This window comes from Capricornis sumatraensis, chromosome 7 (genome assembly GCF_032405125.1).
Source record: "Capricornis sumatraensis isolate serow.1 chromosome 7, serow.2, whole genome shotgun sequence".
NCBI classification, from domain to species: Eukaryota; Metazoa; Chordata; class Mammalia; order Artiodactyla; family Bovidae; genus Capricornis; species Capricornis sumatraensis.
In genome coordinates this window covers 39143110-39170226 of record NC_091075.1, presented here as the reverse complement: position 1 = coordinate 39170226, position 27117 = coordinate 39143110, and the positions used below count along the sequence as shown (strand labels likewise).

The window sequence follows — 27117 nt, the reverse complement described above, 5'->3', positions numbered from 1 at the left end:
GGCAGCTCCTCAAAAAATGAATGGAATCACCAAATGATCCAATAATTTCACTTCTGGGTGTATATCCAAAAGAATTTACAGCAAAGACTCAAACAGATATTTACTTGTATATCCACATTCATAATAGCATTAATCACAAAAGCCAAAAGGCAGAAACAACCAGTACCCATGGTCAGATAAATCAATACATAAAATATGGTATATCCATACAATGGATATTATTCAACCTTTAAAAAGAAATTCTGACATATGCCACAACATGGATGAACCTTGAAGACACTATGCTAAAGACAATAAGGCAGTCACAAAAGGAAAAATACTCTAAGATTCCAATTATATGAGGTACCTAGAATACTCAAATCTAGAGACAAAATGTATAACAGTGGTTTCCAGGGGCTGGGGGAAAATAAGGAGTGGGGAGTTGGTGTTCAATGAGTACAGAGATTCAGTTTGGGAAAATGAAGAAGTTCTAGCATTGGATGGTGAAGATGGTTGCACAACAATGTAATTAATGCCACTGAAGTGTACACTTAAAATTGGTTAACAGGGTAAATTTTATGTTCTGCCTAGTTTAGCATGATACATGTATATATGTTATATATGAATATGAAAACTCTCATTCAGCTTTAAATTCACTGACTTGTCCTACTCCTCAGTGTACCCTGTGCTTGTTTCAAATTCAAATTCTTAATGTAATTTCATAAACTTGAAAGAAAAGTAACCACACGCTCTCAAAATCAAGACCCAGATTTACTCACCTGTTCTGGATTCCTGCAGGATCATTTTTTAGATCATAGAAAATGGCACCTATAACCAGTCCCAGGAAGACTGTCACAATTAACTTTTCAAAAAGAAAAAAGAATTTCAATTAAAGGTAAAAACTTAATACACCCTTTATTATTAAAATATATCTGGCTATATAATCAAATCTCTCCACTGATACAGATATTTTAAATGGCTTGAACACAGTCCTCAGGAAAATATAAAATGTACATGTTACTAGACTGCTTTTTAAGTTAAAGTGAAAATAACTTATCCGTGCATTCAGGAGACTGACAGGAAGACAAAGTAGAAAAGCTAAGATTCCCAGTGTTTTAGCAGGCACTGCCAGTTCATGGTCCAGTTCAGGCTCTGGGGCCTGGGAATGACATACAGTGAAGCAGAACAATGCAGGCACCCAGAAAAGTAGTTTGGCGGCAAAATAAAGCCCAACTTGCTGAGAGTTCTGGCCTAAACTCTCAACCTTTGTGCTAATGAACATGCATAGTGTGATATTTCAAGAGGTTCCAATAAAAACAGGATATCCTTACTCTTAACATGAAAAACCAAATAAAAATAAATAAAAACTTTAAAGTACACTTAAAAAAATTCTAACAATGGTATTTTACACAATAAGGAAGTAGGGGTAAACTGAGGTCATCTATCTGACCTGGGGAGTCCACGCCTACAGTGGAAAAGTGCACTGTCACCGTCAGCAAAGCATTCAGCCAGCTCTCGCCGAGGCACCCGAGTGCTTCCATTACCCACCCTCCTGTCACTGCTCCTCCCACAGCCTCAGCCCAGAGGGTCTACCACCAACAACTGGACAAGCTGCCAAGTCTTCCCCATTCTTACCCACCTTTGCTGACTCCTAAGAGTGTTTGATGACTCCTAAGAAACTTCCAAATGTTCAAGCAGGTTTTAGAAAAGGCAGAGGAACCAGAGATCAAATTGCCAACATTCGCTGGATCATTGACAAAGTAAGAAAGTTCCAGAAAAACATCTATTTCTGCTTTCTCGACTATGCCAAAGCCTTTGACTGTGTGGATCACGATAAACTGTGGAAAATTCTGAAAGAGATGGGAATACCAGACCACCTCACCTGCCTCTTGAGAAACCTATATGCAGGTCAGGAAGCAACAGTTAGAACCGGACATGGAACAACAGACTGGTTCCAAATAGGAAAAGGAGTATGTCAAGGCTGTATATTGTCATGCTGCTTATTTAACTTCTATGCAGAGTACATCATGAGAAATGCTGGGCTGGAAGAAGCACAAGCTGGAATCAAGATTGCTGGGAGAAATATCAATAATCTCAGATATGCAGATGACACCACCCTTATGGCAGAAAGTGAAGAGGAACTAAAAAGCCTCTTGATGAAAGTGAAAGAGGAGAGTGAAAAAGTTGGCTTAAAGCTCATCATTCAAGAAACAAAGATCATGGCATCTGGTCCCATCACTTCATGGGAAATAGATGGAGAAACAGTGGAAACAGTGTCAGACTTTATTTTTGGGGGCTCCAAAATCACTGCAGATGGTGATTGCAGCCATGAAATTAAAAGATGCTTACTCCTAGGAAGGAAAGTTATGACCAACCTAAACAGCATATTAAAAAGCAGAGATATTACTTTGCCAACAAAGGTCCTTCTAGTCAAGGCTATGGTTTTTCCAGTGGTCAAGTATGGATGTGAGAGTTGGACTGCGAAGAAAGCTAAGCACCAAAGAATTGATGCTTTTGAACTGTGGTGCTGGAGAAGACTCTTGAGAGTCCCTTGGACTGCAAGGAGATCCAACCAGTCCATCCTAAAGGAGACCCAGTCCTGGGTGTTCACTGGAAGGACTGATGCTGAGGCTGAAACTCCAGTACTTTGGCCACTTCATGTGAAGAGTTGACTCATTGGAAAATACTCTGATGCTGGGACGGATTGGGGGCAGGAGGAGAAGGGGACGACAGAGGATGAGATGGCTGGATGGTATCACCGACTCGATGGACGTGAGTCTGAGTGAACTCCGGGAGTTGGTGATGGACAGGGAGGACTGGCATGCTACAATTCATGGGGTCGCAAAGAGTCGGACACTACTGAGCGAGTGAAATGAACTGAACTGAACTGAAGAAGACTGGATAAACATCACTTTCGTTTTTAAGACTGATAAAATGTCTCTTAAAGATACTTTTATAAACAAAGATTTAGGGTTATGTTATAACTTATAAAAGGAAATTATATTTATTATACTTTTAATTAAATTTTATTAAATGTATAAATATAAAGATATAAGAGATGATCATCCAAAGAAAACAAAATATCCTACCATATACCTTGGAATCTTCAGGGTTAAAAAAAAAAATACCCCAGCACTACAACAGTGCAATGGTATCAAAGCTTGTAGTAACTTGTCAAGACACTTTTGGCAAGAGGCAAACAAAACTGGAAAACAAGATCATGATCTGTGAAGACTAGCTTGTGAAGATCAGAGTCTGGAAAAAATATGATTTAAGATGTACTTAAAAATTGCCTTGCTAAAAAAACACAGTGAGAAATTTGAAAAAAAAAAAATTTACTACCCTGGCTTATCTTAATTGCCTTCAAAATATACTATACTTCATGTCAACAGATCAACTCCCAAAATAAATAATGATGATCCCATTAGCATGTGTGCATGCAGAAGTATACAAATCTATACTTTCACGCTGTAAAACTCCAAGAATATTCAGACTTTTAAAAGCAGACACTCTACATGCTTTGCTTCTTTTGCATTTTTTTGCATTCTGTTAATAACATATTAACAGACTGTCAGTTTTATCATTAAGATGTTTCTTAAAGGTTTCAAAGCGCTAAAAGTATTCTCAAGGAATGTTTTCAAACACTGACAAAGTGATTAATCTCATAATTTCAGCATGCTTTTACAAGGTGTGTCTGTTATTCCTTTTACCATTAAACAAAAGAAAATAAACAGGAAGACTAAACTTTTCTCATTGGAGCAAAGAATCCTATGAATTCTGTGCAGGAGGAGTCTTTTGAACAGAAGGGGAAAAAAAAGGAAATTTCCTAAATATGTAATTCTAATTTTGTTCAGTTGTGTTTAGCAACATTTTTCAAGGTGAATTCTAAGGGATGTTTATGGCTGTTGCTGAAAAAATTAATCCATAGTCAAATGTTAAATGTGCTCATAGAAACTATGACTCTCTCAGAGACACGATAGTATTTTCCAAATTGACTTGACCAGGAAAACTTTGGGACATTAAATGAATATTAAATCTTATATAAAAAATCCATTCATTCCAAGACCTTCCAAAGACAAACTTCGGTTAAATGTATTACCAGAAGCAAAGTCTAGCTCATTTAAATGACTATTTAATAGCTCCACATTCAAACACTTAGAGAAGTGAAAGACAGACTCCCAAGATTAAAAGACCCTAAATCGAAGTCAGCAAGCTATGGTCCTAGGCTTATTTCTGTTCCGTCCATGAGCTAAAAATGGTTTCTGGGTTTCTTGGACCATTTTTTTAATGGCAAAAAATATATATATATTTCTTGTCATGTGAAATTCATATACAATTCATATTTCAGAGTCCATGAAAAAAGCTTTATTGGAACACAGTCATGTTTATTTTTTAAATGTATTTATGGCTACTTTCTTCCTAAAACGGCAGGGTTGACTACCTGAGACAAAGACCATATGACCCACAAATCCTACAGTATTTACTCTTTGACCCTTTATAAAATAGCTTTGCCTATTTCTGGCTTAAGCTTACTTTCCAGGACTGACTCATCTGAGAAAGAGTTTCCCCCCACAGGCAGATGCTCAGGGAAAAACAAGATTCTGTCCTTGTTCTGTGACATTATCACTGCTGTGAACATTGCTGGGATTCCTGTGACAGAGGTTGAGTTCACTGAGGAGGAAAGTAGCTGAACATGCAACCTGGAGACACTAGGCCTGCCTGGAGCTGGAATCTGAAGAAAACCCAGCACCAAAAGACGCAGAAACCCGGTGTAAAAATAGCCCCACATTCTAATCACCCCTGCCCAGAACTACCACATAGCGTCATTTCCTGGTATTAGCAGGGGGATTCCCTTGGCTATCAAAATCTACAGATGTTCAAGCCCCTCATATAAAATGGAGTCATACAGTCAGCCCTCCACATCTGTGAGTTCCTCCAACCTCAGTGGGTGCAGAACTTGCGGATACTGAGGGCCAACCATATGTGACTTGGACAAGATAGTTAGAAACCACTTTCAGAAGCAAGAGAAATTTCTTTTCCAAATAAAAAAATCTAATGTATAAATCACACTAAAGAATCAACAGTCATATCATTTTACTGTTAAACAATGGATAATGAGGTTGACATTGTTTACAGAAGTTGTTCCCAAGTAACATTAAATCTACTAAAAGAATTAAAAAGTACCCTTGACTGAAAGTACATAAAACTTTTCATGTTCTGACAGATGCCAAATAACAAGTAAAAAGTGTCTGGATTAATGAGCAGTATGCCTTGAAGGATATAGGCTCTTGAAATTAATACTTAAAAGGCAACACTACCACAGTATGAAAATGATGGCATGTATAGTAAGAAATCAGTGATATTTCATTAGAGCCAACAACACACCATCTTTCAGTACTCAGTAGAAATTCAATGAAAATAAAATTAGCTACTCCCAAAATAACTGGTTAAATTGACTTCCTTGACTTCCCTGGTGGCTCAGATGGTAAAGCGTCTGTCTACAATGTGAGAGACCTGGGTTCGATCCCTGGGTTGGGAAGATCCCCTGGAGAAGGAAATGGCAACCCACTCCAGTACTATTGCCTTGAAAATCCCATAGACGGAGGAGCTTGGTACAGGCTACTATCCATGGGGTTGCAAAGAGTTGGGCACAACTGAGCGACTTCACTTCACTTCACTTAGAAAGGATGAAAAAATGAGGGTTTTAGATGACAGAGGGCTTAAGAATAACAGAAAAATCATAAAGGAGTAATCATCAACAACTATCAATGAGAAAGAGAAAAAGGAACATTAATTCAACCTAATTAAGAGAAGGTCAGTCTGACAGTGAAGGGTCTTACTGAACAGAATTCCAGTCTGCTTACTACCTTTGTGTTAACTGCACACTGTTTTAGGCATCTAGTGCTCTCCTAAGATCAGAACCCCTAAATGAGGAAGGCTGATTAGAAGGGAAAGCATCTGTAAAAAGGCTCTTCAAGAAAACAGTGAGAGGCCCTACTGCTTTCAGGGGCATTCAGCGACACCAAGCTGAAGGTGTCCCTGGCCACCCGATCTAAGATGCAAACCAACCAACCTCTTTCCTTTCTTTCCCTCTTCCCTTCTTCCCTTCCTTTCTCATTTCCTTTCTCCATTTCTCTGCTTAAACTCTCTTCCCAGCCCCTTTTACCATCTGACATGCTATTTATTTCTATATGAATTTATCATCTGTCTCTCCTCATAAGAAAGATCCCCAAGAGCAGGGATTTTATTTTTGTTCATGGCTATATACAAGCTCCAAAATGCAGCGCATAATCAATAAGAACTTACTGAATGCATCAGGAAATGAACATGTGCAGCCATCAGAAAACCACAAATGTGGTCAAACATTTTCTTTACTTCACAAGTTTTGGAAAAAAAATTTTTTTTTTCTACAAAGATTATCCATTACAGCTTGTCTGAACCAAAAAAATTCTGAGTGGGTGATCCAAAAAAAAAAAAAAAACTCCACTAAAAAATAAGTCTTTCTACAAGTAAAAACCTAATTAGGTTTTGCTTGTTTCTATACTCTAAATGGAATGGGGATAAATAAATATAGCGTGGGCAGAAGATAAGCATAATGTCCCCCAAATTAGTATTTTACAGCATAATTAGAAGAGTCCAGTAGGTTACCTGAGCTATAGAAGCCTGGGGATTACCCAGTAAATTTTTGAATGAACGCTTGGAAATCCATTTGAGCTGATGACAGAAGGAGGTGGCATAAGTGATCTCCTTGTAGGATGAAAGCTTCTTCCTTCTCTGCTCCCCTGAGAATTTATCTAATTCAACTTTTGTTTCCTTGAAGAAGGAGGAGTTGACATAAAACCCAGCTAATTTTTCTATGAGTGAAGTATCATTTTTGGAAGGCTCTTCGGTCTCCTTAGCTGTGGAATAAAGGCAGATAAAAAGGAAACATTATTTTAAAAATAACAACAGATTTAACCCATTTTTCTATACCCCTTTCTTAGATTTTACTCTAGCATCTTCATTCTAAAGCTTGAGTATAAAAAAATTATGGGTTCTGTCACTGATTTACAAGGTAAGAAAACAGACTAAATTGGCCTCCCTCCATAAACTTAGGGATACAGCAAATTCACTGACCTTTTCCTAATTATAATATTTGGACCCTAAATCTTTCAAAACAGACTTCTCACAATTCAGAGTTATAATTCCTAAAAAAAAAAAAGAACACCTGGTTCTTGCTTTTTACAATGAATAAATGCATAAATTGCCAAGTTTCTTATTTCAAAACACTACACAATTGGCCCTCTGAATCTGCAGACATGGAACCCAGGGATATAGAGGGCCTATAGAGGGACTTGAGCATCCTTGGATTCTGGTATCTACAAGGCATGGGGGGAGGGGGTTCTGAAACCAATCCTCCATGGAAACTGAGGGACCACTCTGTAAACAATGGGTACTTCTTTTAAAATGGGAACTCTTGTTAGAACTGACATTGTCCTATCAATGCTCATTTACAGATTAAATAAATACCACTCTCACAGACAAAAAAAATCTGTGTTGATTGATGTTATTAGATTGAATGTTTGTATGTCCCCAAAATTCATATGCTGAAACCCAGTCCCCTGTGTGATGGTATTTGAATGGAACGACTTTGAGAGATGATTAGGTCATGAGGCTGGAGCCCTCAGGAGGTGGGATTAGTGCCCTTATGAAAGAGGCCCCAGAGAGCTCCCTCCAGACTCCCAGCACCTGAAGAAGCTATAATATGGTTGCCCATGTATGAAGCAGGAAGCAGGTCCTCAACAGACACTGAATCTGCTGATACATTGATCCTGGACTTGCTGTCTCCAGGATTGAGAGAAAAAAATGTCTATTGTTTAAATCATCTGGTCTATGGTATTTCTGTTGCAGCAGCCAAACAAACTAGTACAACCAGTATCAGAGGATAGCACTGATATAAATTCAAACAGCCATGGTTTAATAAGCTACCATATTGCTAAACTTCAGCCAACTCAATTAGAAAATAATCTGTGATTCTCAACAGATTTGTTTACCTTCATCATCTGTGTCTTCTCTATTTAACACCACAGCAGAAGAGTCTCCATTAATGATGTCCAGGAAGAAGTCTGCAGGGTTATTATAGGGCTCACAGTGGAAACCTGCAAAAGAAGGTCACTCAGGTACACAAAATTGATAGTCCCGGTAAATAAAGACTGTTTTAGAGAGCGAGGGAGATGCTGGTAGGGAAGACAGAATCTAATAATTTCTCTCTCATTTTTCTTCTCTCTTCTCCCCTCATTAATTTATATTTTCTTTTTATATATTTAATCACACAATATTTCAACAATTTTCTGACTCTTCGCAAAACAACCTACTCCAAACCAACCCTGGACTATTATAAAGTCTTACATTAGAGCTTGGTCCTTACCCATCATAATTCATGAGATCTGAAATAGCTAGCAATATGCTCTGGTGCTTATCAGAACTTCTTCAAAAATCTAGACATGGGTCTAAGAAAAAAAGAACACACTGAAATAAAAACCCACGGAAAGACTAATGTTCTTTAAAGCAAGGCAACAAGCAAAGCCAGCTAAGGCACAGAAGGACTGTGTTTGGGAGAGGCCTGGGGCATGTTCTGCTCTTCACGTTCACTAAGAGACTGCTAGAATGCTAGTACCTACTTCAGCAATGATTATTTCTGCCCCTACTAAATTCAGGTCCAAATGGTTATTTATTATGCTATTATAATTCCAATATAGAGAACAAATCACCAGAACAGCATTCTCAAGAGAATGTAGCTGGCACAGCACAGTTGAATGCTTACCTTGACCTCTCCTGGCACTGTAACAGGGAAGAACAAATCTGACTCCATACTAGATCTGTTTCTTTTGCTTTAATCTTTGTATTCTATTGCTTTTGCTACAAGTTAAGAATGTTGCCTGTAGCCTGAAATATATGGGATAGCTCATTCTCCAGGGTCTGATCTCTAAAGGTATAACACTTTTCCATTCATATAGAGATAAAAAGTTGCAGAACAAAGAATAACATTTGTCTTGTTGGAGGTTTATAGGAACACCATGACCACACCCACACAGGCAAATGCAAAAACAAAGGATTCCAGCACCAACAAGTTTGCAGCAATCAGCCACACACCCTTTCCTTCTAGTATAAAAGAAGCCTGATTTATAACATGGGTAAGATGTTTCTTTGAGATGCTAGCCCATCATCTTCTTGATCTGCTTGCTTTCCAAATAAAGTCGCTATTCCTTGACCCAGCAAATTATCTCTTGATTTATTGGCCTGTTGTGCAGTCCTTGCCTGGAGAATCCCAGGGACAGGGGAGCCTGGTGGGAGGCTGACTATGGGGTCGCACAGAGTCAGACACGACTGAAGCGACTTAGCAGCAGCAGCAGGCAGTATGAGCTTAGACTCAGTAACAACATGATCATCTGAACTCAGCTTTGCCTGTAGTCTGACCCTTAGGTTCATCTCCCCAAAACTCTTGACCCATGTAGACTTAATGATAGAGATTAAACAAAAACATTTTAAAATATGGGTGGCAAATATTTTAAACTATATTTGAGGTCCTGGAGCATCATCTATAATCATATCCAAGTACCTCTAAAACAAAGTAGACTGCATGAATCATTTAAAAATTATATATTTATTTCCATTGTAAATAGAAACAGGCAGTCCAGAACCATCAGAAATGTTGGCCCATTGAAGTCAGACTTATGATAGCCATTGTATTGACAGGTAAGTTGCATACATGCTAAATCCACAACCTAATATCACTAGAAAATTAAATATAATAGCATCTCCATTAACCCTCACCAAGGAAAACCAATATCCCATGTAAGGGAAGAACATGATAAACCTTAATCTGTATTAGCTAAGAAGACAAATAACTTAAGGACATTAGATCTTTCCAAAAATACCCATCTGACAGATAACTGGCCATAAGGTCAATATATTTATTGAACTGTTAGGGAAAGGTCACCAGAACTGAGGACAACAGATATAGCCCCATTAGAAATACACACACACACACACACACACACACACACAAATGTGTGCATGTGCATGTACTCAAACAGGACAAAAAAGAGACATAAATAACAAACTGGCACTGCAAAGTAAAAAAAAAAATTCTAACACCAAACTAACCGAAGATGTTTCGGAGCAGTGGAAAGTGTGATATATGTATATCTACTCAAAGATCAAACAGCACTCCAAGTGACTCCTGTGTTCTCCTTTAGGATACTATTAATGAAGGATCTTACAGCACAAAAAAGGCAACCATACCAATGTCTTCAAAGTAACCCAAGGCCTCCTGAGCAGGCCCATGGAACATTAGTCTTCCTGAGGCCAACAAGGTGAGGCTATCAAACAACTTGAAGATGGAATAACGAGGCTGATGAATGGAGAAGATGATTGTCCGTCCTTGTTTAGACATCCTAAATTAATAGTGAGAAGATAACAATGAGTCATTAAACATCTGTAACTTACATTCCTTGGTAACATACTTTATTACTCCTGCCTTTAGAGCATTCATTCCTCATTCAACTTGACTTTCTCTTACTAACTTCTCATCTCATATAATCTATCTGATAATTAGGGAACCTAAACTCAATGTTTTCATGAAACTAGGCTTTCTAAAGTGTTTTCCTTGGGCAATCTAGAATCAATCAGAGTATTAATTAAAAATGTATATTCCTGGACAGTCTACTCAGACCTGCTGGGTCCAGGGAAGCATATTTTAACAAGCATCCAGGTAATTTGTAAGTACACTCAAGTTTGAAAACTTATTATGAACTAAATCTTTAAAAAATGGTCATATGCCCCATCTTTATCGATCATTCATTTAAGTCTTCTGGCTCTTCTGGAACTAGTTTTCAATTCTCTGCCTTAATAATACAATTAACATTACTGAGTACTGACTATATCTTTGTTTTTATAGATGACCTCATCTAAATTCTCACAATATTGTTACAAAACAGTACCAATAATTTTACCTTTATATAACAGATAAGGCTCAGAGAACTAAGCAATGGTTCAAAGCATCACAGTTAGAAGGGGCAGGTTGGGATTTGATCCCTGATCTAATACCATGGCCAAAAGATAGTAATTCCTATCTTCATACAGGAGCTACTACTTATGGATAGAAGAAAGAAAAGCCAAAATCACCACTCAAAAACTATTATTGAAAACAATAAACTACTATTAGTAGTAGTAGTATGAGAAGAATCACATCAATTTAAACATTTTCTGAGTACTATATGCTAGCCATGGATACAAGTTTGTTCTACCTCAAAAAGACCAATCGTTTTGATACAAGGAGGAGTAAAAGTAGCTGAAGGTGCCTTGTAAGCCAAATAGGAGACGATAACCCATCTGAAGATGATGTAAGTAGTGTATCAGAGGGACTGACAGGGAGAGAAGGTGGAGGAAGACAGCAAACAAAATGTGCCATAACACGATCTACTCCAAAAACTGCAAGTGGTTCAGTGTCATTGCAGAGCTGAGGTGCATGTGCAGAGGCAGGCACTGGAGACTGCAAAAAAGACAGCAATGGAAAATAGGCCCATGATGAATCCTGTCACTCAGAGCTGGCTCATCAGTCAGTAGACAGGAAGGAGCCAGTAAAGGACTGGCAGCAGGGAGGTGGACTGGTGTGAGAACGCTATTCTCCATGTGTGGTCTGAGGTATCAGTATCAGTATCCCCTATTAGAAACGGAGAACGCTGGCCTCCCATTCAGAGATCTAGAATAAGAATCTGCACTTTAATAAGACCCCAAGTGATTAGTATACACAGTGGAACTCTAGACAGACGAGGTTAAAGCTCTCCAATGTGAGGAAAGATGCTTGTGAGCTAACTAGTCCAAAACATAATGAAGCCTAACACAGTGTGATATTCTATGTCAAGTCATCATTGCAAAAAAAAAAAAAAGCAAAATGGCTGTCTGAGGAGGCCTTACAAATAGCTGTGAAAAGAAGAGAAACAAAAAGCAAAGGAGAAAAGGAAAGATACACCCATTTGAATGCAGAGTTCCAAAGAATAGCAAGGAGAGATAAGAAAGCCTTCCTCAGTGATCAGTGCAAAGAAATAGAGGAAACAACAGAATGGGAAAGACTAGAGATCTCTTCAAGAAAATCAGAGATACCAAGGGAACATTTCATGCAAAGATGGGCTTAATAAAGGACAGAAACGGTATAGACCTAACAGAAGCAGAAGATATTCAGAAAGGTGGCAAGAATACACAGAAGAACTGTACAAAAAAGATCTTCACAACCCAGATAATCATGATGGTCTGATCACTCACCTAGAGCCAGACATCCTGGAATGTGAAGTCAAGTTGTCCTTAGGAAGCATCACTACAAATAAAGCTAGTAAAGGTGATGGCATTCCAGTTGAGCTATTTCAAATCCTATAAGATGATGCTGTGACAGTGCTGCACTCAATATGCCAGCAAATTTGGAAAACTCAGCAGTGGCCACAGGACTGGAAAAGGTCAGTTTTCATTTCAATCCCAAAGAAAGGCAATGCCAAAGAATGCTCAAACTACCACACAGTTGCACTCATCTCACACACTAGCAAAGCAATACTCAAAATTCTCCAAGCCAGGAGAATTCTCTCAAGCCAATACTTGGACCGTGAACTTCTAGCTGTTCAATATGGTTTTAGAAAAGGCAGAGGAACCAGAGATCAAATTGCCAACATCTGCTGGATCTTCGAAAAAGCAAGAGAGTCCCAGAAAAACATCTATTTCTGCTTTATTGACTATGAGAAAGCCTTTGACTGTGTGGATCACAATAAACTGTGGAAAATTCTGAAAGAGATGGGAATATGAGACCACTTGACCCGCCTTTTGAGAAACCTATATGCAGGTCAGGAAGCAACAGTTAGAACTGGACATGGAACAATAGACTGGTTCCAAATAGGAAAAGGAATACATCAAGGCTGTATACTTTCACCATGATTATTTAACTTATATGCAGAGTACATCATGTGAAATGCTGGGCTGGATGAAGCACAAGCTGGAATCAAGATTGCCGGGAGAAATATCAATAATCTCAGATATGCAGATGACACCACCTTTATGGCAGAAAGTGAAGAACTAAAGAGCCTCTTGATGAAAGTGAAGGAGGAGAGTGAAAAAGTTGGCTTAAAGCTCAACATTCAGAAAACAATGGGATCCGGTTCCATCACTTCATGGCAGATAGATGGGGAAACAGTGGAAACAGTGGCAGACTTTATTTTGAGGGGGTCCAAAATCACTGCAGATGGTGATTGCAGCCATGAAATTAAAAGACGCTTACTCCTCGGAAGAAAAGTTATGAGCAACCTAGACAGTATATTAAAAAGCAGAGACATTACTTTGCCAACAAAGGTCCATCTAGGTCAAGGCTATGGTTTTTCCAGTGGTCATGTATGAATGTGAGAGTTGGACTATAAAGAAGGCAGAGTGCCAAAGAATTGATCCTTTTGAACTGTGGTGTTGGAGAAGACTCTTGAGAGTCCCTTGGACTGCAAGGAGATCCAACCAGTCCATCCTAAAGGAAATCAGTCCTGAATGTTCATTGGAACTGATGTTGAAGCTGAAACTCCAATACTTTGGCCACCTCATGTGAAGAGCTGACTCATTTGAAAAGACCCTGATGCTGGGAAAGATTGAAGGTGGGAGGAGAAGTGGATGACAGAGGATGAGATGGTTGGATGGCATCATCAACTCAATGGGCATGAGTTTAAGTAAACTCCGGGAGTTGGTGATGGACAGGGAGGCCTGGTGAGCTGCAGTCCATGAGGCTGCAAAGAGTTGGACATCACTGAGAGATTGAACTGAACTGAAGTCGTCATTCTCTAAAGAACACTGTTAATATAATTAATTACAGATAATAAAAATATCATGGATGTATTCTCTAACTGAACCTGAATCCCAGACCTGTTACTTGACATCTTCACTTATATGTGCAATTGATATCTCAAACTTAAAATGTCTAAAATCTTAGACATTTCCATCTTCCCGTTTCTTCTTATTCTAGCATAGAGGCTTGCTTACAAGGGCATGGACATCAGAAGAAGCAAGGTAGGGTTTTCCCTGGTAGTTCAGTGGTTAAGAATCCACACGCCAAAGCAGGGGACATTGAGTTCGATCCCTGCTCCTGAAAGACCCCACATGCTGAGAGGCACCTAAGCCCATGTGGCACAATTACTGAACCAGTGCTCTAGAGCCCATACTCCACAATGAGAAGCCACCTCAATGAGAAGCCTGTGCACGGCAACAAACAGTAGCCACCACTTGCTGCAACTAGAGAAATTCCCCATGTACAGGAACAAAGACCCAACATGCCCCCCCCCCAAAATATATACATATATATATAATAAAGAAATAAAACTTTAAAAAAAGATAGGTAATGACATGGAGGGCATGCCATATAAAGATGGTATGTCCAACAGCTTTTTAAAAATGGGGAATCGCGGTAATTGTCCCAGAGGTGGTAAGCATAGGGAACCACCAGAGTGACTGGGAAACTGATTAAATTGAACAATTAAGTTAGTTACTGAGGAAGAAAGGAAACATACTGAGATAATGGGAGCCAAGTTTCTCATTGTCTGAAAAGTCATTTAAAAACACAGAAAGGCAGAAGGCTAAAAAGAGCACTCAAGTGTTAGATCAGGATTGGAAATAATATAAATTCACTTAAAACTATATATATACACTTCATGGGAAATAGATGGGGAAACAGTAGAAACAGTGTCAGACTTTATTTTGGGGGGCTCCAAAATCACTGCAGATGGTGATTGCAGCCATGAAATTAAAAGACGCTTACTCCTTGGAAGAAAAGTTATGATCAACCTAGACAGCATATTCAAAAGCAGAGACATTACTTTGCCGACTAAGGTCTGTCTAGTCAAGGCTATGGTTTTTCCAGTAGTCATGTATGGATGTGAGAGTTGGACTGTGAAGAAGGCTGAGCGCTGAAGAATTGATGCATTTGAACTGTGGTGTTGGAGAAGACTCTTGAGAGTCCCTTGGACTGCAAGGAGATCCAACCAGTTCATTCTGAAGGAGATCAGCCCTGGGATTTCTTTGGAAGGAATGATGCTAAAGCTGAAACTCCAGTACATTGGACTCCTCACGCGAGAGTTGACTCATTGGAAAATACTCTGATGCTGGGACGGATTGGGGGCAGGAGGAGAAGGGGACAACAGAGGATGAGATGGCTGGATGGCATCACTGACTCAATGGATGTGAGTCTGAGTGAACTCCGGGAGTTGGTGATGGACAGGGAGGCCTGGCGTGCTGCGATTCATGGGGTCGCAAAGAGTTGGACAGGACTGAGTGACTGAACTGAACTGACTTACTAATAGTGCAATAGTTACAAATATGCTTATACATGTAAGTTATATTCAAACTATTATACACATACATATAACATATTTATAGTAAATATATTTCCAAATAAAATATACATATGTATTTCTATGTTATATATACATACATACACATACACATTTCCTAGGTCTGTCTGCTAAGTGGGTCTAGAAGCAATGACACTCCCATAGCAGTGAGCACACCAAGTAATCAGATGTTGGTTTTTAAATCATAGCTAAACTGGGAGGAACCAGGACTCCATGAAGAGATATGTGATACAGGAAAAGTACAAGATGAGCCTGGAACATCTTGCTGACCATAAGGTAAAGAAATCCTTAAAGAATGTCAGGGACATGTAAAAACGACACAAAAGGCAGCCTGAGGAGGCTCCCATTGGCCAAATCAGGGTGAATTTTGTCATGAAAATAAGTAAGAATAACAGATTATAACCCACTTAATAAAAGGAGAAAATGAGTAAACATATGAACAGAGAAGGAAGAAAGTTTCTTTATAGTAAAAGACCAACGAATACATGTTGAATGAATGATGTAAAAAGAAAATCACCATTTGGTTACTCTCAGACTCAGAGCTGATAGAGGCAGTTGTGCATATAGGCTAAAACTGGTGCATGGAAGATTTTATGAGGAACAGGATACTGGCCTAATATCTGATTATCTCCCCTAATAAAACACTAATCAATTACAAAGGGAAAATAGTTATTTCATAGCAGATAAAGCCAGCAGATGCCAACATGACCAGCTGATGAAGGTGAACATCATCCATGATGGGAGAAGTCAGAATCACAGAGCCTGATGTTATCACTGAGAATACGGCATCATTTCTGCAGCATCCCTGCCAAGAATTCATGGCATGAGTCTGATCGTGAGGAAACACTGGTTGGATACAACTTGAGGGTCGCCCTATGAAATGTACTCTCAAATATGTGTGAGGACGTGAGAGGCAGGGAAAGAATAAAGAACTGTTCAGGATTAGAAAAGACCAAAAAAAAAAACAAACAGTGGGGGGTGTTTCTGAAGATAATCCTGAGCCAGGAAGGGAGAAAAAGACACTTCTGGGGCAGCTGGGGAAGTCGGACTGGAGTCCATGCACTGAGTGGTGACAATGTCATCAGTGCTGTGGACTCTGTGGTGGGGAGGTGTGTAAGGCAGTAACGTAGTACTTGGTACTACTCTTGCAACTGTTCTGGGAGGTTGAAACTTTTTTAAAAAGATGTCTAAAACTTTTGAAATTTATCCTATAACCATCTTCTTTGTAAAAGTAAATGATATTCTTTTTTTTTAATGAATTTATTTTTACTTGAAGTATAATTGCTTTACAATATTGTGTTGGTGTCTACCAAACATCAACATGAATCAGTCATAGGTATACCTATGCCCCCTCCCTTTAAAGCTCCCTCTCCATCACACCCCTCTAGGTTGTTACAGAGCCCCAGTTTGAGTTCCCTGAATCATAGAGCAAATTCCCACTGTCTACCTGGTTTACACATGGCAGTGTATATGTTTCCATGTTACTCTCTTCATACTCCCACCCTCTCCTCCTTCTCCCTCTGTAAATGACACTCTCTACTCTGTTCTTCCATTTTTCAGGCCCCAAATCTCAGAAGTTATTCTCTCAATAATCACACCCTACAACCAGTTCTAAGCTAATCATGTTGACTCTATTTGGCAAATAGATAGAACCCACCCGCTTCCTCCCCTCTTCCCACTACCATCCTAGTCAAAGCTGGCATCATACCTCAACTGTGCTAATACAAACAGCCTCCTCACTGGATTCCTCCCATTCACCCCTGACCAATTATACAGGCTTTTCTCTACATAACTGCCGGTCCTCGGTTCTGAAAGCTTGCCACATCACCTAGACATTAAAAGCCATAGTTTTTAGAGTGGCCTATAGTCTATATAATCTGCCAACCACTCAAACTCATCTCATGTCCTTTTCTAACTGTTATGAACTGAATTGTGCGTCCTCAAAATTCATGTTGAGGTACTGAGGTGCTAAGGAGCACCTCAGAATATAACTGTATTTGGAGAGAGGCTCTTTACTATAAACAGGCAGTTATGATAAATAAGGTCATGTGAGTGTCATCATTCAATCAGGACCAGTGTCCTCATAAGAAGAGAAGATTAGGACGTGGATACACAGAGGGAAGATGAAGTAAAAACACAGAGAGAAGACAGCTATCTACAAGCTGAGGAGAGGGACCTCAGAAGAAACAGTTCTGCTGAATGCCTGATCCTGGACATCTAGACTCCAAAAATGTGAAGAACTAAATTTCTATGTTAAGCCATCCAGTCTGTTATACTACGCTAAGGCACCCTGAGCAAAGTAATCAATAATTAACACCCACCCCCCTCCACAGCTTACTGGGTTCCAAACACAGGAGGCCCACTCTGCCTCAGGGCCACTGGCTGTCCCTTCCACTAGAACTCTCTACTCTCATATATCCAGGTCTTGTTCATCTGCTTCCAGCTCAAGACCTCTTTGAGGTCTTCCCTGATCATTCTATATATAACACAGCATCTCTATTCCACCATAGCCATATTTTGCTACACTCTCAGCCTGCCTCATTTTTTCATGAAACACTTACATTAACTGACTTTCCCTGCAACCAAGGAAGACATTTCTGTCTGTTGTGCTTACTGATGAATCCCTTGCACCAAGAAGAATACCTGGGACGTAGCAGGTGACCACGCAGTAGATCAGTGAAAGAATAATATTCTCATGGCATTTACCTCTTCAAAAGCAAAAGGACAGCATTCGCTGTGCTTGAATCTAAGCCAGTTGTGGGCTCATCCAGGAACAAGATGGATGGATCAGTAATAAGCTCCATTGCAATACTAGTTCTTTTTCTTTCTCCTCCAGACACACCACGGATAAACTGAGTTCCAACCTAAAACACAAATACCATTATCAACAATCACATCCTCTGCCGCTATCATTTGTTGAGCTCCTAAAATGTTCCAGCCCTATAAGAGTTACTTCATCACATAATCCTCGTTTTTTCAAAATAGCAAATAAATGACAATATGGGAGAAGAGGCAGGCTTCTCTTTAACTTGAAGAGTAAACTGAGGTTCAGGTCAGAACTGGTAAAATATGAAACCTATGCTTTGTATGTTTCTTATCAAGCCAAACATTTAGTTTTACGACAGGTAAGCTAGAACACTAAAAGATTTGGTCTGAAATTACAGACCAAAAAGAGAGATGAAGATAGGAGCAGAGAAGTTGAAAGCATCTATAATTGTTAGTCTTCTTATAGCCTTCTGATACCCCCACCCCATCCCCAACAAAGTCATCAGTGTGGCTTGGTAGCTAGGAAAGTTCACCTTCTATTATTCCACATTAGCACCACTTATATCATCATAAGTCTTCCCAAATTGAGCCCTCCTGTACCTTAACTTACTAAAGAAGTCCTGACTCATTCTACAGGGCAACAGGATGAGTAGACTATTCTATAGGGCTATTCTACATGGGAAGGAAGACTGTTCTACAGGGCAATTGGCTGGGTCTTTTCAACCAGTCAGCGTTACTGTGTGGTGGGGGACCAGGAAGGTTTTGGGGGAGAAAGGAAGTAGGAAATCATTCTCATATTAATAGTTATCAATATCATTTTGTAGAAGATGTAGAGCCAGCATGGCTAAGCTCAGGCAACAGCCTATACAGGTCAGATCTAAAGGAATAGATTCAATATGAAGCCAGGTTCAATCATATTATCACTTCAGTTCTTATATCATGAGTCTTCAAAAAGACAAGAATCAAGTGCTACTCATGCCCGTGATCGGATCCTCTAACCGACCTGTGACAGACATTTTCAAGAAAAATGAGGAAATCTGAATGAATGTGGCTTATAGCCCATACAGGATAGCCCATTCTCCAAGATCTGACCTTTAAAGGTAAGAATGATTAGACTTTTTCTGTTCATACAGAGATAGAAAGTTGCATAACAGAGAATAACATTTGTCTTGTTAGGGTTTATAGGAACATTGTGACCAGATCCACATGAAAGCTGCAAGAACAAAAGATTCTGACATTAAGAAGTTTGTAACAACCAATCACACCCTCTTCCTCTTTTATTATAAAAAATGTCTGATTCTAATTTGGGTAAGATAGCTCTTTGGGACATTCATCCACCGTTTTCTCAGTCTGCTGACTTTTCAAATAAAGTCACTTTTCTTTGCCCCAACAATTCATCTCTCAATTTACTGGTCTGTCACATGGTGAGCTATACAAACTTGGACTCAGTAACAACTAAGTAATCAGACTATTCTCTCTACATTTGTCATGCTTAAAATTTCATAAAAACTAAAAACATTAAGTGAAGTATTTCAATTAATTAGATAAATAAATTCTAAGTCAACAAACTGTTTCAGCTTATTTTCCCTGGGAATCCATGCAAGGAATGGGTAATGACTGCCTATTGGTAGAGAACTTTTACTTAAAGATAAAGAATGATAAATACCTTATTGGAAAGACACTATCAAATAAACAGAGCTAATACAAAGGAAACCCAATCCTCCCAAAATTAATTTAGTGGAATACGGTGGCATCTCAGGGTTATTTTTCCAAACAAAATACAGCAAAATATACTTTACATTAAATAATGTCAGAAAGTATCATCTGAAACAGCAGCCAGCAAAATATCCCCATTCTTTGTTACCTCTACCACAAGGGGACTAAACTAGAGCCATCACAAGCTGAAAAGCTCATCTTCACCAAAAGATACAGATGTTTTCTAGAAAATCTTTTTATACCTAGTCATCAACCATAAAGGTCACTCATTTATCTCAATTCTTCTTTCCAAACTTGCATAACTCACAAAAGGAGTTACTTTACCCTCCTGCCTACAACTGTTATATCTAAAGCCTAAAATAGACCAGCACGTAACAGTCTGTAAGTAGACACTGGTAGAAGAAAGGGAGAAGGGAAGCGAGGGAGGGAGGAATGGGAGGCAAAAATGTCCAAAGAAAGACTTCAGAAAAACAAGTTGGAAGCTACACAAACTACAAATAAATCCCTAGTTTGACCGAATGTAATTTTGGAAGCCAACTGACAGCAAAGTGAAACATACTGAATCCTTGAATTTTCACCATTTATGAATTCCAGAAATAGAATTCTCAAAAGCAATGGAAGAAAGCCTCATGGAAGAACAGAAGAAGAACAACTGCAAGAGGAAAAGAAAACAGGAAGAAGGAAAGTTAGCGTGAAGACACTGAATGAGACGTGACAACCAACCGACCAGAGGTGGGACAGGACCAAGAGCTGCAATCACAGAAAGGGTCACCTGTTCATAGCAAAGAACACTTCCACGTACTAGAACGCATTGCCACACTTGCTGCCCAAGAGTGAGTCACTTTCAGTTTTTGTTAACCTGGTTAACTTCCATCTTCATGTTAGGTAACCAGTCACTTTTCTCATGGCTTCAGAAAGCAGCCACTCTTGACCATACATATTATAGAAAATCTCTGAGTAAGTTATACTATCCACACAGGTGAGGTCCTATTTGCTCACTATGATATTATCAGTTTTTTCCACATTACCTTGGAATCTGCCACTTTATCCAGACCTAACTCTTGAATAACCTTGTTAATCCGTTCATTTTTTTCGTAATTTGTCGTAGTTGTTGGAAGCCGAAGGGCTGCTGAGAACTGTAAGTTTTCTCTCACTGTCAGAGTCCCCATCACGACATCATCCTTAAAGAAAAATGGCATTTTAACAAGATATATGAGGTCTTTTCTAATATCATCACTCTGTAGTATATCTAACTTATCCACAAAAACAAGATACCCAAGTTCTAGCTAACAATGAACTTGTGTGTGTTGTGTGCTCAGTCATGTCCCACTCTTTGCAATTCTATGGACTGTAGCCTGCCAGGGTGCTCTGTCCATGGGATACGCCAGGCAAAAATACTGGAGTGGGTTGCCATTCTCTTCTCCAGGGAATCTTCCTGACCCAGGAATGGAACCCACATCTCTTGCATCTCCTGCATTGGCAGGTGGATTGTTTACCGCTGTGCCACCTGGGAAGCCCCAGTAATGAACTTGCAATTAAACAAATTACAATAACTCCATGTTCAGACAGCTACATAGCCTGATGAATTAATTTTCATTTCTAACCTGTATACCCAGAGAGAACACAGGTAATTATGATTACTACTGGCAGACATTTATAGAATGCTTTACACAAGGATTATATAACACTGTTCTAAGCTAGGGGAAGGAGAGACGTGATGGTAAGGCAAAAACAGTAAAATAGTAATGTGTTTTAGAAATGATATGATAATAAGAGTTGATACTACTGCCCTTACAAGGGTCATATTCCAGACTTTCTTCTTTCATATAATACTGTTCTGAATCTTATAGGATATTATGAAAAGCTGGTATAAAGAAAAGTTTTTTCTATGATTATGTCATGTAGTCAATTGGAAGCACACTCAACTATCAGCCAAGGCACTTGCCCATATAAAAAATCAGAAGAAATCTAATAGGTAAAGTCACAAATACTTACTTGTACCACATAACCTGAGTTACATTTAAAATTGGCAGGTCGAGGTGCTCCATTGATCAAAACATCTCCAGATAATCCATGTGGATCCTTCCTTGCAGCTAAGATATCTAACAACCTATAAAAGACATACATTATTGCTTTTTTTCCCCCTCCAAATCAGGCTTTGCCTCTTAGCTAATTTGAATCCAAATTAACAGATCAAGAAATTATATGGTTTAACTAAAATTATATACATATATTGTAAATCTTACCTTCTTTTTAAAAATTATATGCTATAATAAAGCCCAAAAATATGAAAGTAAAGCTCTCTTACCTGATCCAGCACAGACCACCCAAACTGCCCCCTTGATTGTCTGACCTTGGGGGTCTCCAGGCAGGCAATGCGATCCTTTGCTTAAGATATAAGCCTTCACTATGCCGTTGGCTCCTCTCCCCACTTTCAGTTTTATCCCCTTCCTTTTCCACTCTATACCTCAAATCATAGCTGACAGCTGTATGCCCATCACCTTATCGAGTCCTGTCAGTGTCCTATTAGTAAAGCTGACCTAATAAGACTTCCTCAGGACACAATCACAAGCTAGCACAACTGCACCTTATCCGTAGCAACCAGTACCAAACCAGACATGGAGAAAATGTTCAACAAACACACACCTGCTCACACGAAAGTGTTCTTTAAAAGCACCTTAAAACTGGGGGTGGGGAACAGGTGAAGGAGATTTGAGAGGTACAAACCTCCAGTCATAAAATAAATGAGCCACAGGGATGTAACACACAGTATAAGGGATAGGGTCAATAATACTGTAATAACTTTATACAGGGACAGATGGCCTGACTTATCATGGTGATCATTTGATGAATGCAAATGTCAAATCACTATATAGTACACCTGAAACTAACATAATATTTATGTTGACTCTAATTCCATTTTTTAAAAACCACACGTGAAAACTACAAAGAAAAAGCTTACTTATACTATTATACTCACGAAGATTTGCCTCCACCTGTGGGTCCCAGAATGGCATTGAGGCCAGGTTTCATGACTCCACTGTAAATGCAGAAATATATCCAGTTACTTATCCAGTTTTAAACCAGTTCTATAATTTAGGGTTTGTATTTAATACACTCAATGAAGGTTGATAAAATGATAGGAGAAAAAATAGCACAAATCAACTCTTAAAGGAAAAAGAAACTGAATTGTTGAGTAATAAAAATCTAGCATACTACAAAGAATGTTAATCACTAGTCAGGACTTAGAATAAAAATGACTTGGGTTCCTCTAAACTCCTTTTGCTTATTCTCTACAACATTTAAATTTTTTAGAAAAGGACACAAGAACTTTCAAAGTTCCCTGACATAACAGATGTTGGTGAAGCATCTCTGTTACACTTACTCTCCTTGCACAGTGTAAAATAAAGTGCATAATAAGTCTTGAGTGATGCTTGACGATTATTATCTTCACATCATGTGACTTGCTACCTTGTCAACTTCTACACAATTAATGTCAGTGGATTTCTAGAATCATCAGTAGTAGTGTTTTCATTGCTCAAATCTAGTCAGACAAAGAAGCAGTACACCTGCAATGAAAATTTAATGGCTAGAATAAAGCACCCCAAGGTGGTTAAAAAGAAAATATCACCAGTTCTAAACCCTCCCAAAATTCTTAATCAAATTAGAAAAGTAAAATATATACCCTTAAGATATATTATTTTCTTTCTTGTAAAGTATAAGTAGAAATTTATACTTATTTCTCAGTTTAGAAGTGGTGGGAGGGGATACATATATATATATTTTTTTTCTGGTGGCTCAAATGGTAAAGAATCTGCCTGCAATGTGGAAGACCTGGATTTGATCTCTGGGTTGAGAAGATCCCCTGGAGAAGATATAGGCTACCCACTCCAGTATTCTTGGGGTTTCCTGGTGGCTCAGATGATAAAGAATCTGCCTGCAATGTGGGAGAGCTGGGTTTGATCCCTGAGTTGGCAAGATCCCCTGGAGGAGGGCATAGCAACCCACTCGAGTATTCTTGCCTGGAGAATCCCCATCCCCATGCCCCACTGTAGCATGGCAGCTACAGTCCATGGGGTCGCAGAGAGTCAGACACAACTGAGTGACTAAGCACAGCATATGTGTGTGTGTGTGTGTGTGTATACGTATATATGTGTGTGTATATATATACATAACTATACTGATTTGTGTTGATATATGGCAGAGACCACCACATCGTAAAGCACCTATCCTCCAATTTTAAAAATGGTGGATGCCACTTCCTACAGTAGATGACCTTTAAGGATATACAGAGATGGTGTACACACAGCATGTTCCAAACAAGGCAGATGTTTGAGGCCAGCCAATATTCAGAAAGAAAGCAGGAGGGAGGAAAAAATTAAGGTAGTATTGATGGTTCTGAATCACAAGAAGAGGGCAAATATTTTGGCTTTTATCCTATAGGTAGCCAGTAGAATGGTTAAAGAGGATGAATGGGAGAAAGAAGAATTAAGGGCAAGGCCTCCACAGTTATAAAGACATGATGAAATAAGAGGCCTGTGAAGCCCTTTCACAACTCTGATGACTAAGGCCAATCTCTTTTTGAAATTGGTAGGCAAGTCACAATTTATTCCACAGAGAAAATGGCATCTATTCCAAGTGGAAGGTCCAAAACCAAAGGGTATTTCATTCCCACGTATTTTCACAGAAACAAATTATTTGATTACACAAGTGTTGTGAGTGATAAACTTTACAATGTGCCTCAGTGCTTCCAATCAAGAGGACCTCAGCGTTTATTGACTTTTGAGCTTGCAACATCAAAACTGTGAAATGGCTGGTACTAGGATGACAAGTATGTTTCACTTTGCTCATCAGCTGAAACACTGGCAAATAAATGAGTTAGGTAAACCAGGAACAAACTGTAAAACAGAAAAATCCCTTATTTTTTCAGTGACCTTTCCCCACAGATGTAAAAAGACATGCTAATGGTTGGGTGAACTTCCAAGATGGATTTATCAATAGCTCTTAATGTACCCGATATAAGCTTGTTATTCATTAAGACATCATTGTTAGGACTTCCCTGGTGGTCCAGTGGCTAAAACTCTATGCTCTCAATGCAAGGGGCAGTTCAATTCCTGATCCGGGGACTAGATCCCACATGCTGCAACTAAGATCAGTGAAGCCAAATAAATAAATTTTAAAAAAAAAGATTTAATTGTCAGAAAATCTTTCCAGGTTTTAAAAATATCTCCTCAGATTAAGATCAAGCAATCTGAATAAATTAATTCTGAACTGAATATAAAAATTCTAAGAGAGAATTTTACAGGTTCTTGAGTTGGGCTTACTTTGGTACTAAGCCCTAGAATTACAGGAGACAACAATAGCATGCAATCACAACAGTTCCAGTGTGGAGCAGTGGCTAATATTCCCTTCATTCATTCAACACGGTTATTCAGTGTCTACTATGTATAACAAGATACTCTTCTAGGACACAGGTCGGAGCTGAGAATAAATGTCCTAGCCCGAGTGGAATTTACATTCTAGTACAGCTGGTCACTTGTCTTCTGCTTCCATAAATGAAGTGTTACTGGAACAGAGCTACACTCATTCATGTATGTATTATCTATGGCTGCTTTCATGCTACAACGGAGATGAGTCGTTGCGACACAGATGGATGGCCCATAAAGTAGTCTATGGTCTATAATTCCCTTGTTTCCCCACCCTACCCTCTGCCCTACTGTCATCCCTCAAAACCGATTCCCCACCCTTAAGTACTGCTTTACAGTATTTACATGCAGGAAAGTTCCCCTCTCTACACTGTAAAACCTTGCCAACAAGAATTATGTCATCCTGTCTTTTCCCCCACCCCCAAAACATGTAGTGTAGTGGTTTACAATGGGTAGACCACCTGAATACTGAATACATGAAATGAAACCTAGCTAAAAGATTCACATCACATGTATTACTTTTTAGCGGATAATGGGTTAATCCTTTGGTCTTGGGTTGCAGTCAATGCCATTCTCATTGCCTGGAACATGACCTTTCTCCACCCTCTACCCACACACACACACACACACACTCACACATAAGTGTGCACATATACAATATTCACCTTTTCTCTCCCCACACCTCCAAACCTCTGATTTAGGGTTAGTGATACCCACAGTGTCTTCTAACCCTTCTATTACAGTAGAATGACACAGTAAGGTATGCTAGTTGTCTGAGTCTCCCATCAGAATAAAAGGTTTCTGAGGACAGAGGACACATCTGTCACTAGCATCTTGCACAATGTCAAGTACCTAGTAGATACTGGACATTTGTTGAATAAATGAGTCTCCACATTTCCATAAATGACAATTACTTATAGGAAAATCAAAAGAAATATTTTCAATAAAAACTAATGTCAAGAAGTAGGAAAGGGACTTCCCTGATAGTCCAGAGGTTAAGAATCTGCTTCGCAATGCAAGGGACGTGAGTTCAATCCCTGGTCAAGGAACTAAGATCCCACATGCTGCAGAGCAACTAAGCCCACACACAACCAGAAAGCCTGCACATTACAATGAAAGATCCTGCATGACACAACTAAGACCCAATACAGTCAAATAAATAAATATTTTTTAAAAAAGAAGAAGTAGGAAAAGTTTATGAAAAATAGGTGTAGTCTGATTGGGAACAAACTTAGTTATATTCCTTATTTGTTATTTGATGTTCAAATACGTCGATTATTTCTATTAGACTTCCACTTCCCTTCTCAGTAGGAAGGTGATGAAAGTGGGTAGAAGTACAGCAATGCCAGTATCCAAGAACATAGGCTGCAAAGGGAAGTGGGAGGAAGAGGGGCAATAGGTGAAGCAGCACGAGTCTCCTTATACTGAAGAATAAGAATATTGATTGAGTCAACCAATAGGTAGCTCAAAGACAATGAGAAGCAGGCTTGTCACATTCTGAAATGATGTTTCACAAACATGGATATGTGGAAAGAACATTGGAATATTAGACAAAAATTGGAGAATGTAATAATAAGAAGTCATGGGTTTTAATCTACATACACAGATATAGAAAGTTTTAGATATAAGTACACATGTGCATATACTGAAACATACATATGTTCCCTAGGTCTGTCCACTAAGAAGTCTAAAAGCTATAAGTCTAAACCCTAATAGCGATAAACATTCCAAGCACCCAGATCTTGGTGTGCAATTATTTCTATCCTCCACAAAAAGGAACATCAGCTGATTCCAGGTCTGACACAGGTTAAGTACACAATGAGTCT

At 39.0% G+C, this 27117-nt stretch overlaps 1 protein-coding gene across 3 annotated transcripts in view; it reads right to left on the bottom strand.

The window, feature by feature from the left end:
- Positions 1 to 27117, bottom strand: part of ABCG2 (ATP binding cassette subfamily G member 2 (JR blood group)) — a 127588-nt gene that overhangs the window by 12533 nt on the left and 87938 nt on the right. For all 3 annotated transcript variants that reach the window (XM_068975750.1, XM_068975748.1, XM_068975749.1), the window contains exons 3-10: positions 22846 to 22905; positions 21861 to 21975; positions 20894 to 21046; positions 18090 to 18247; positions 10264 to 10415; positions 8013 to 8117; positions 6628 to 6878; positions 759 to 841 (exon numbers count right to left, since the gene is read on the bottom strand). In XM_068975750.1, coding sequence (XP_068831851.1) covers positions 759 to 841; positions 6628 to 6878; positions 8013 to 8117; positions 10264 to 10415; positions 18090 to 18247; positions 20894 to 21046; positions 21861 to 21975; positions 22846 to 22905 — 1077 coding nt within the window. The remainder of the gene's footprint in view (positions 1 to 758; positions 842 to 6627; positions 6879 to 8012; positions 8118 to 10263; positions 10416 to 18089; positions 18248 to 20893; positions 21047 to 21860; positions 21976 to 22845; positions 22906 to 27117) is intronic.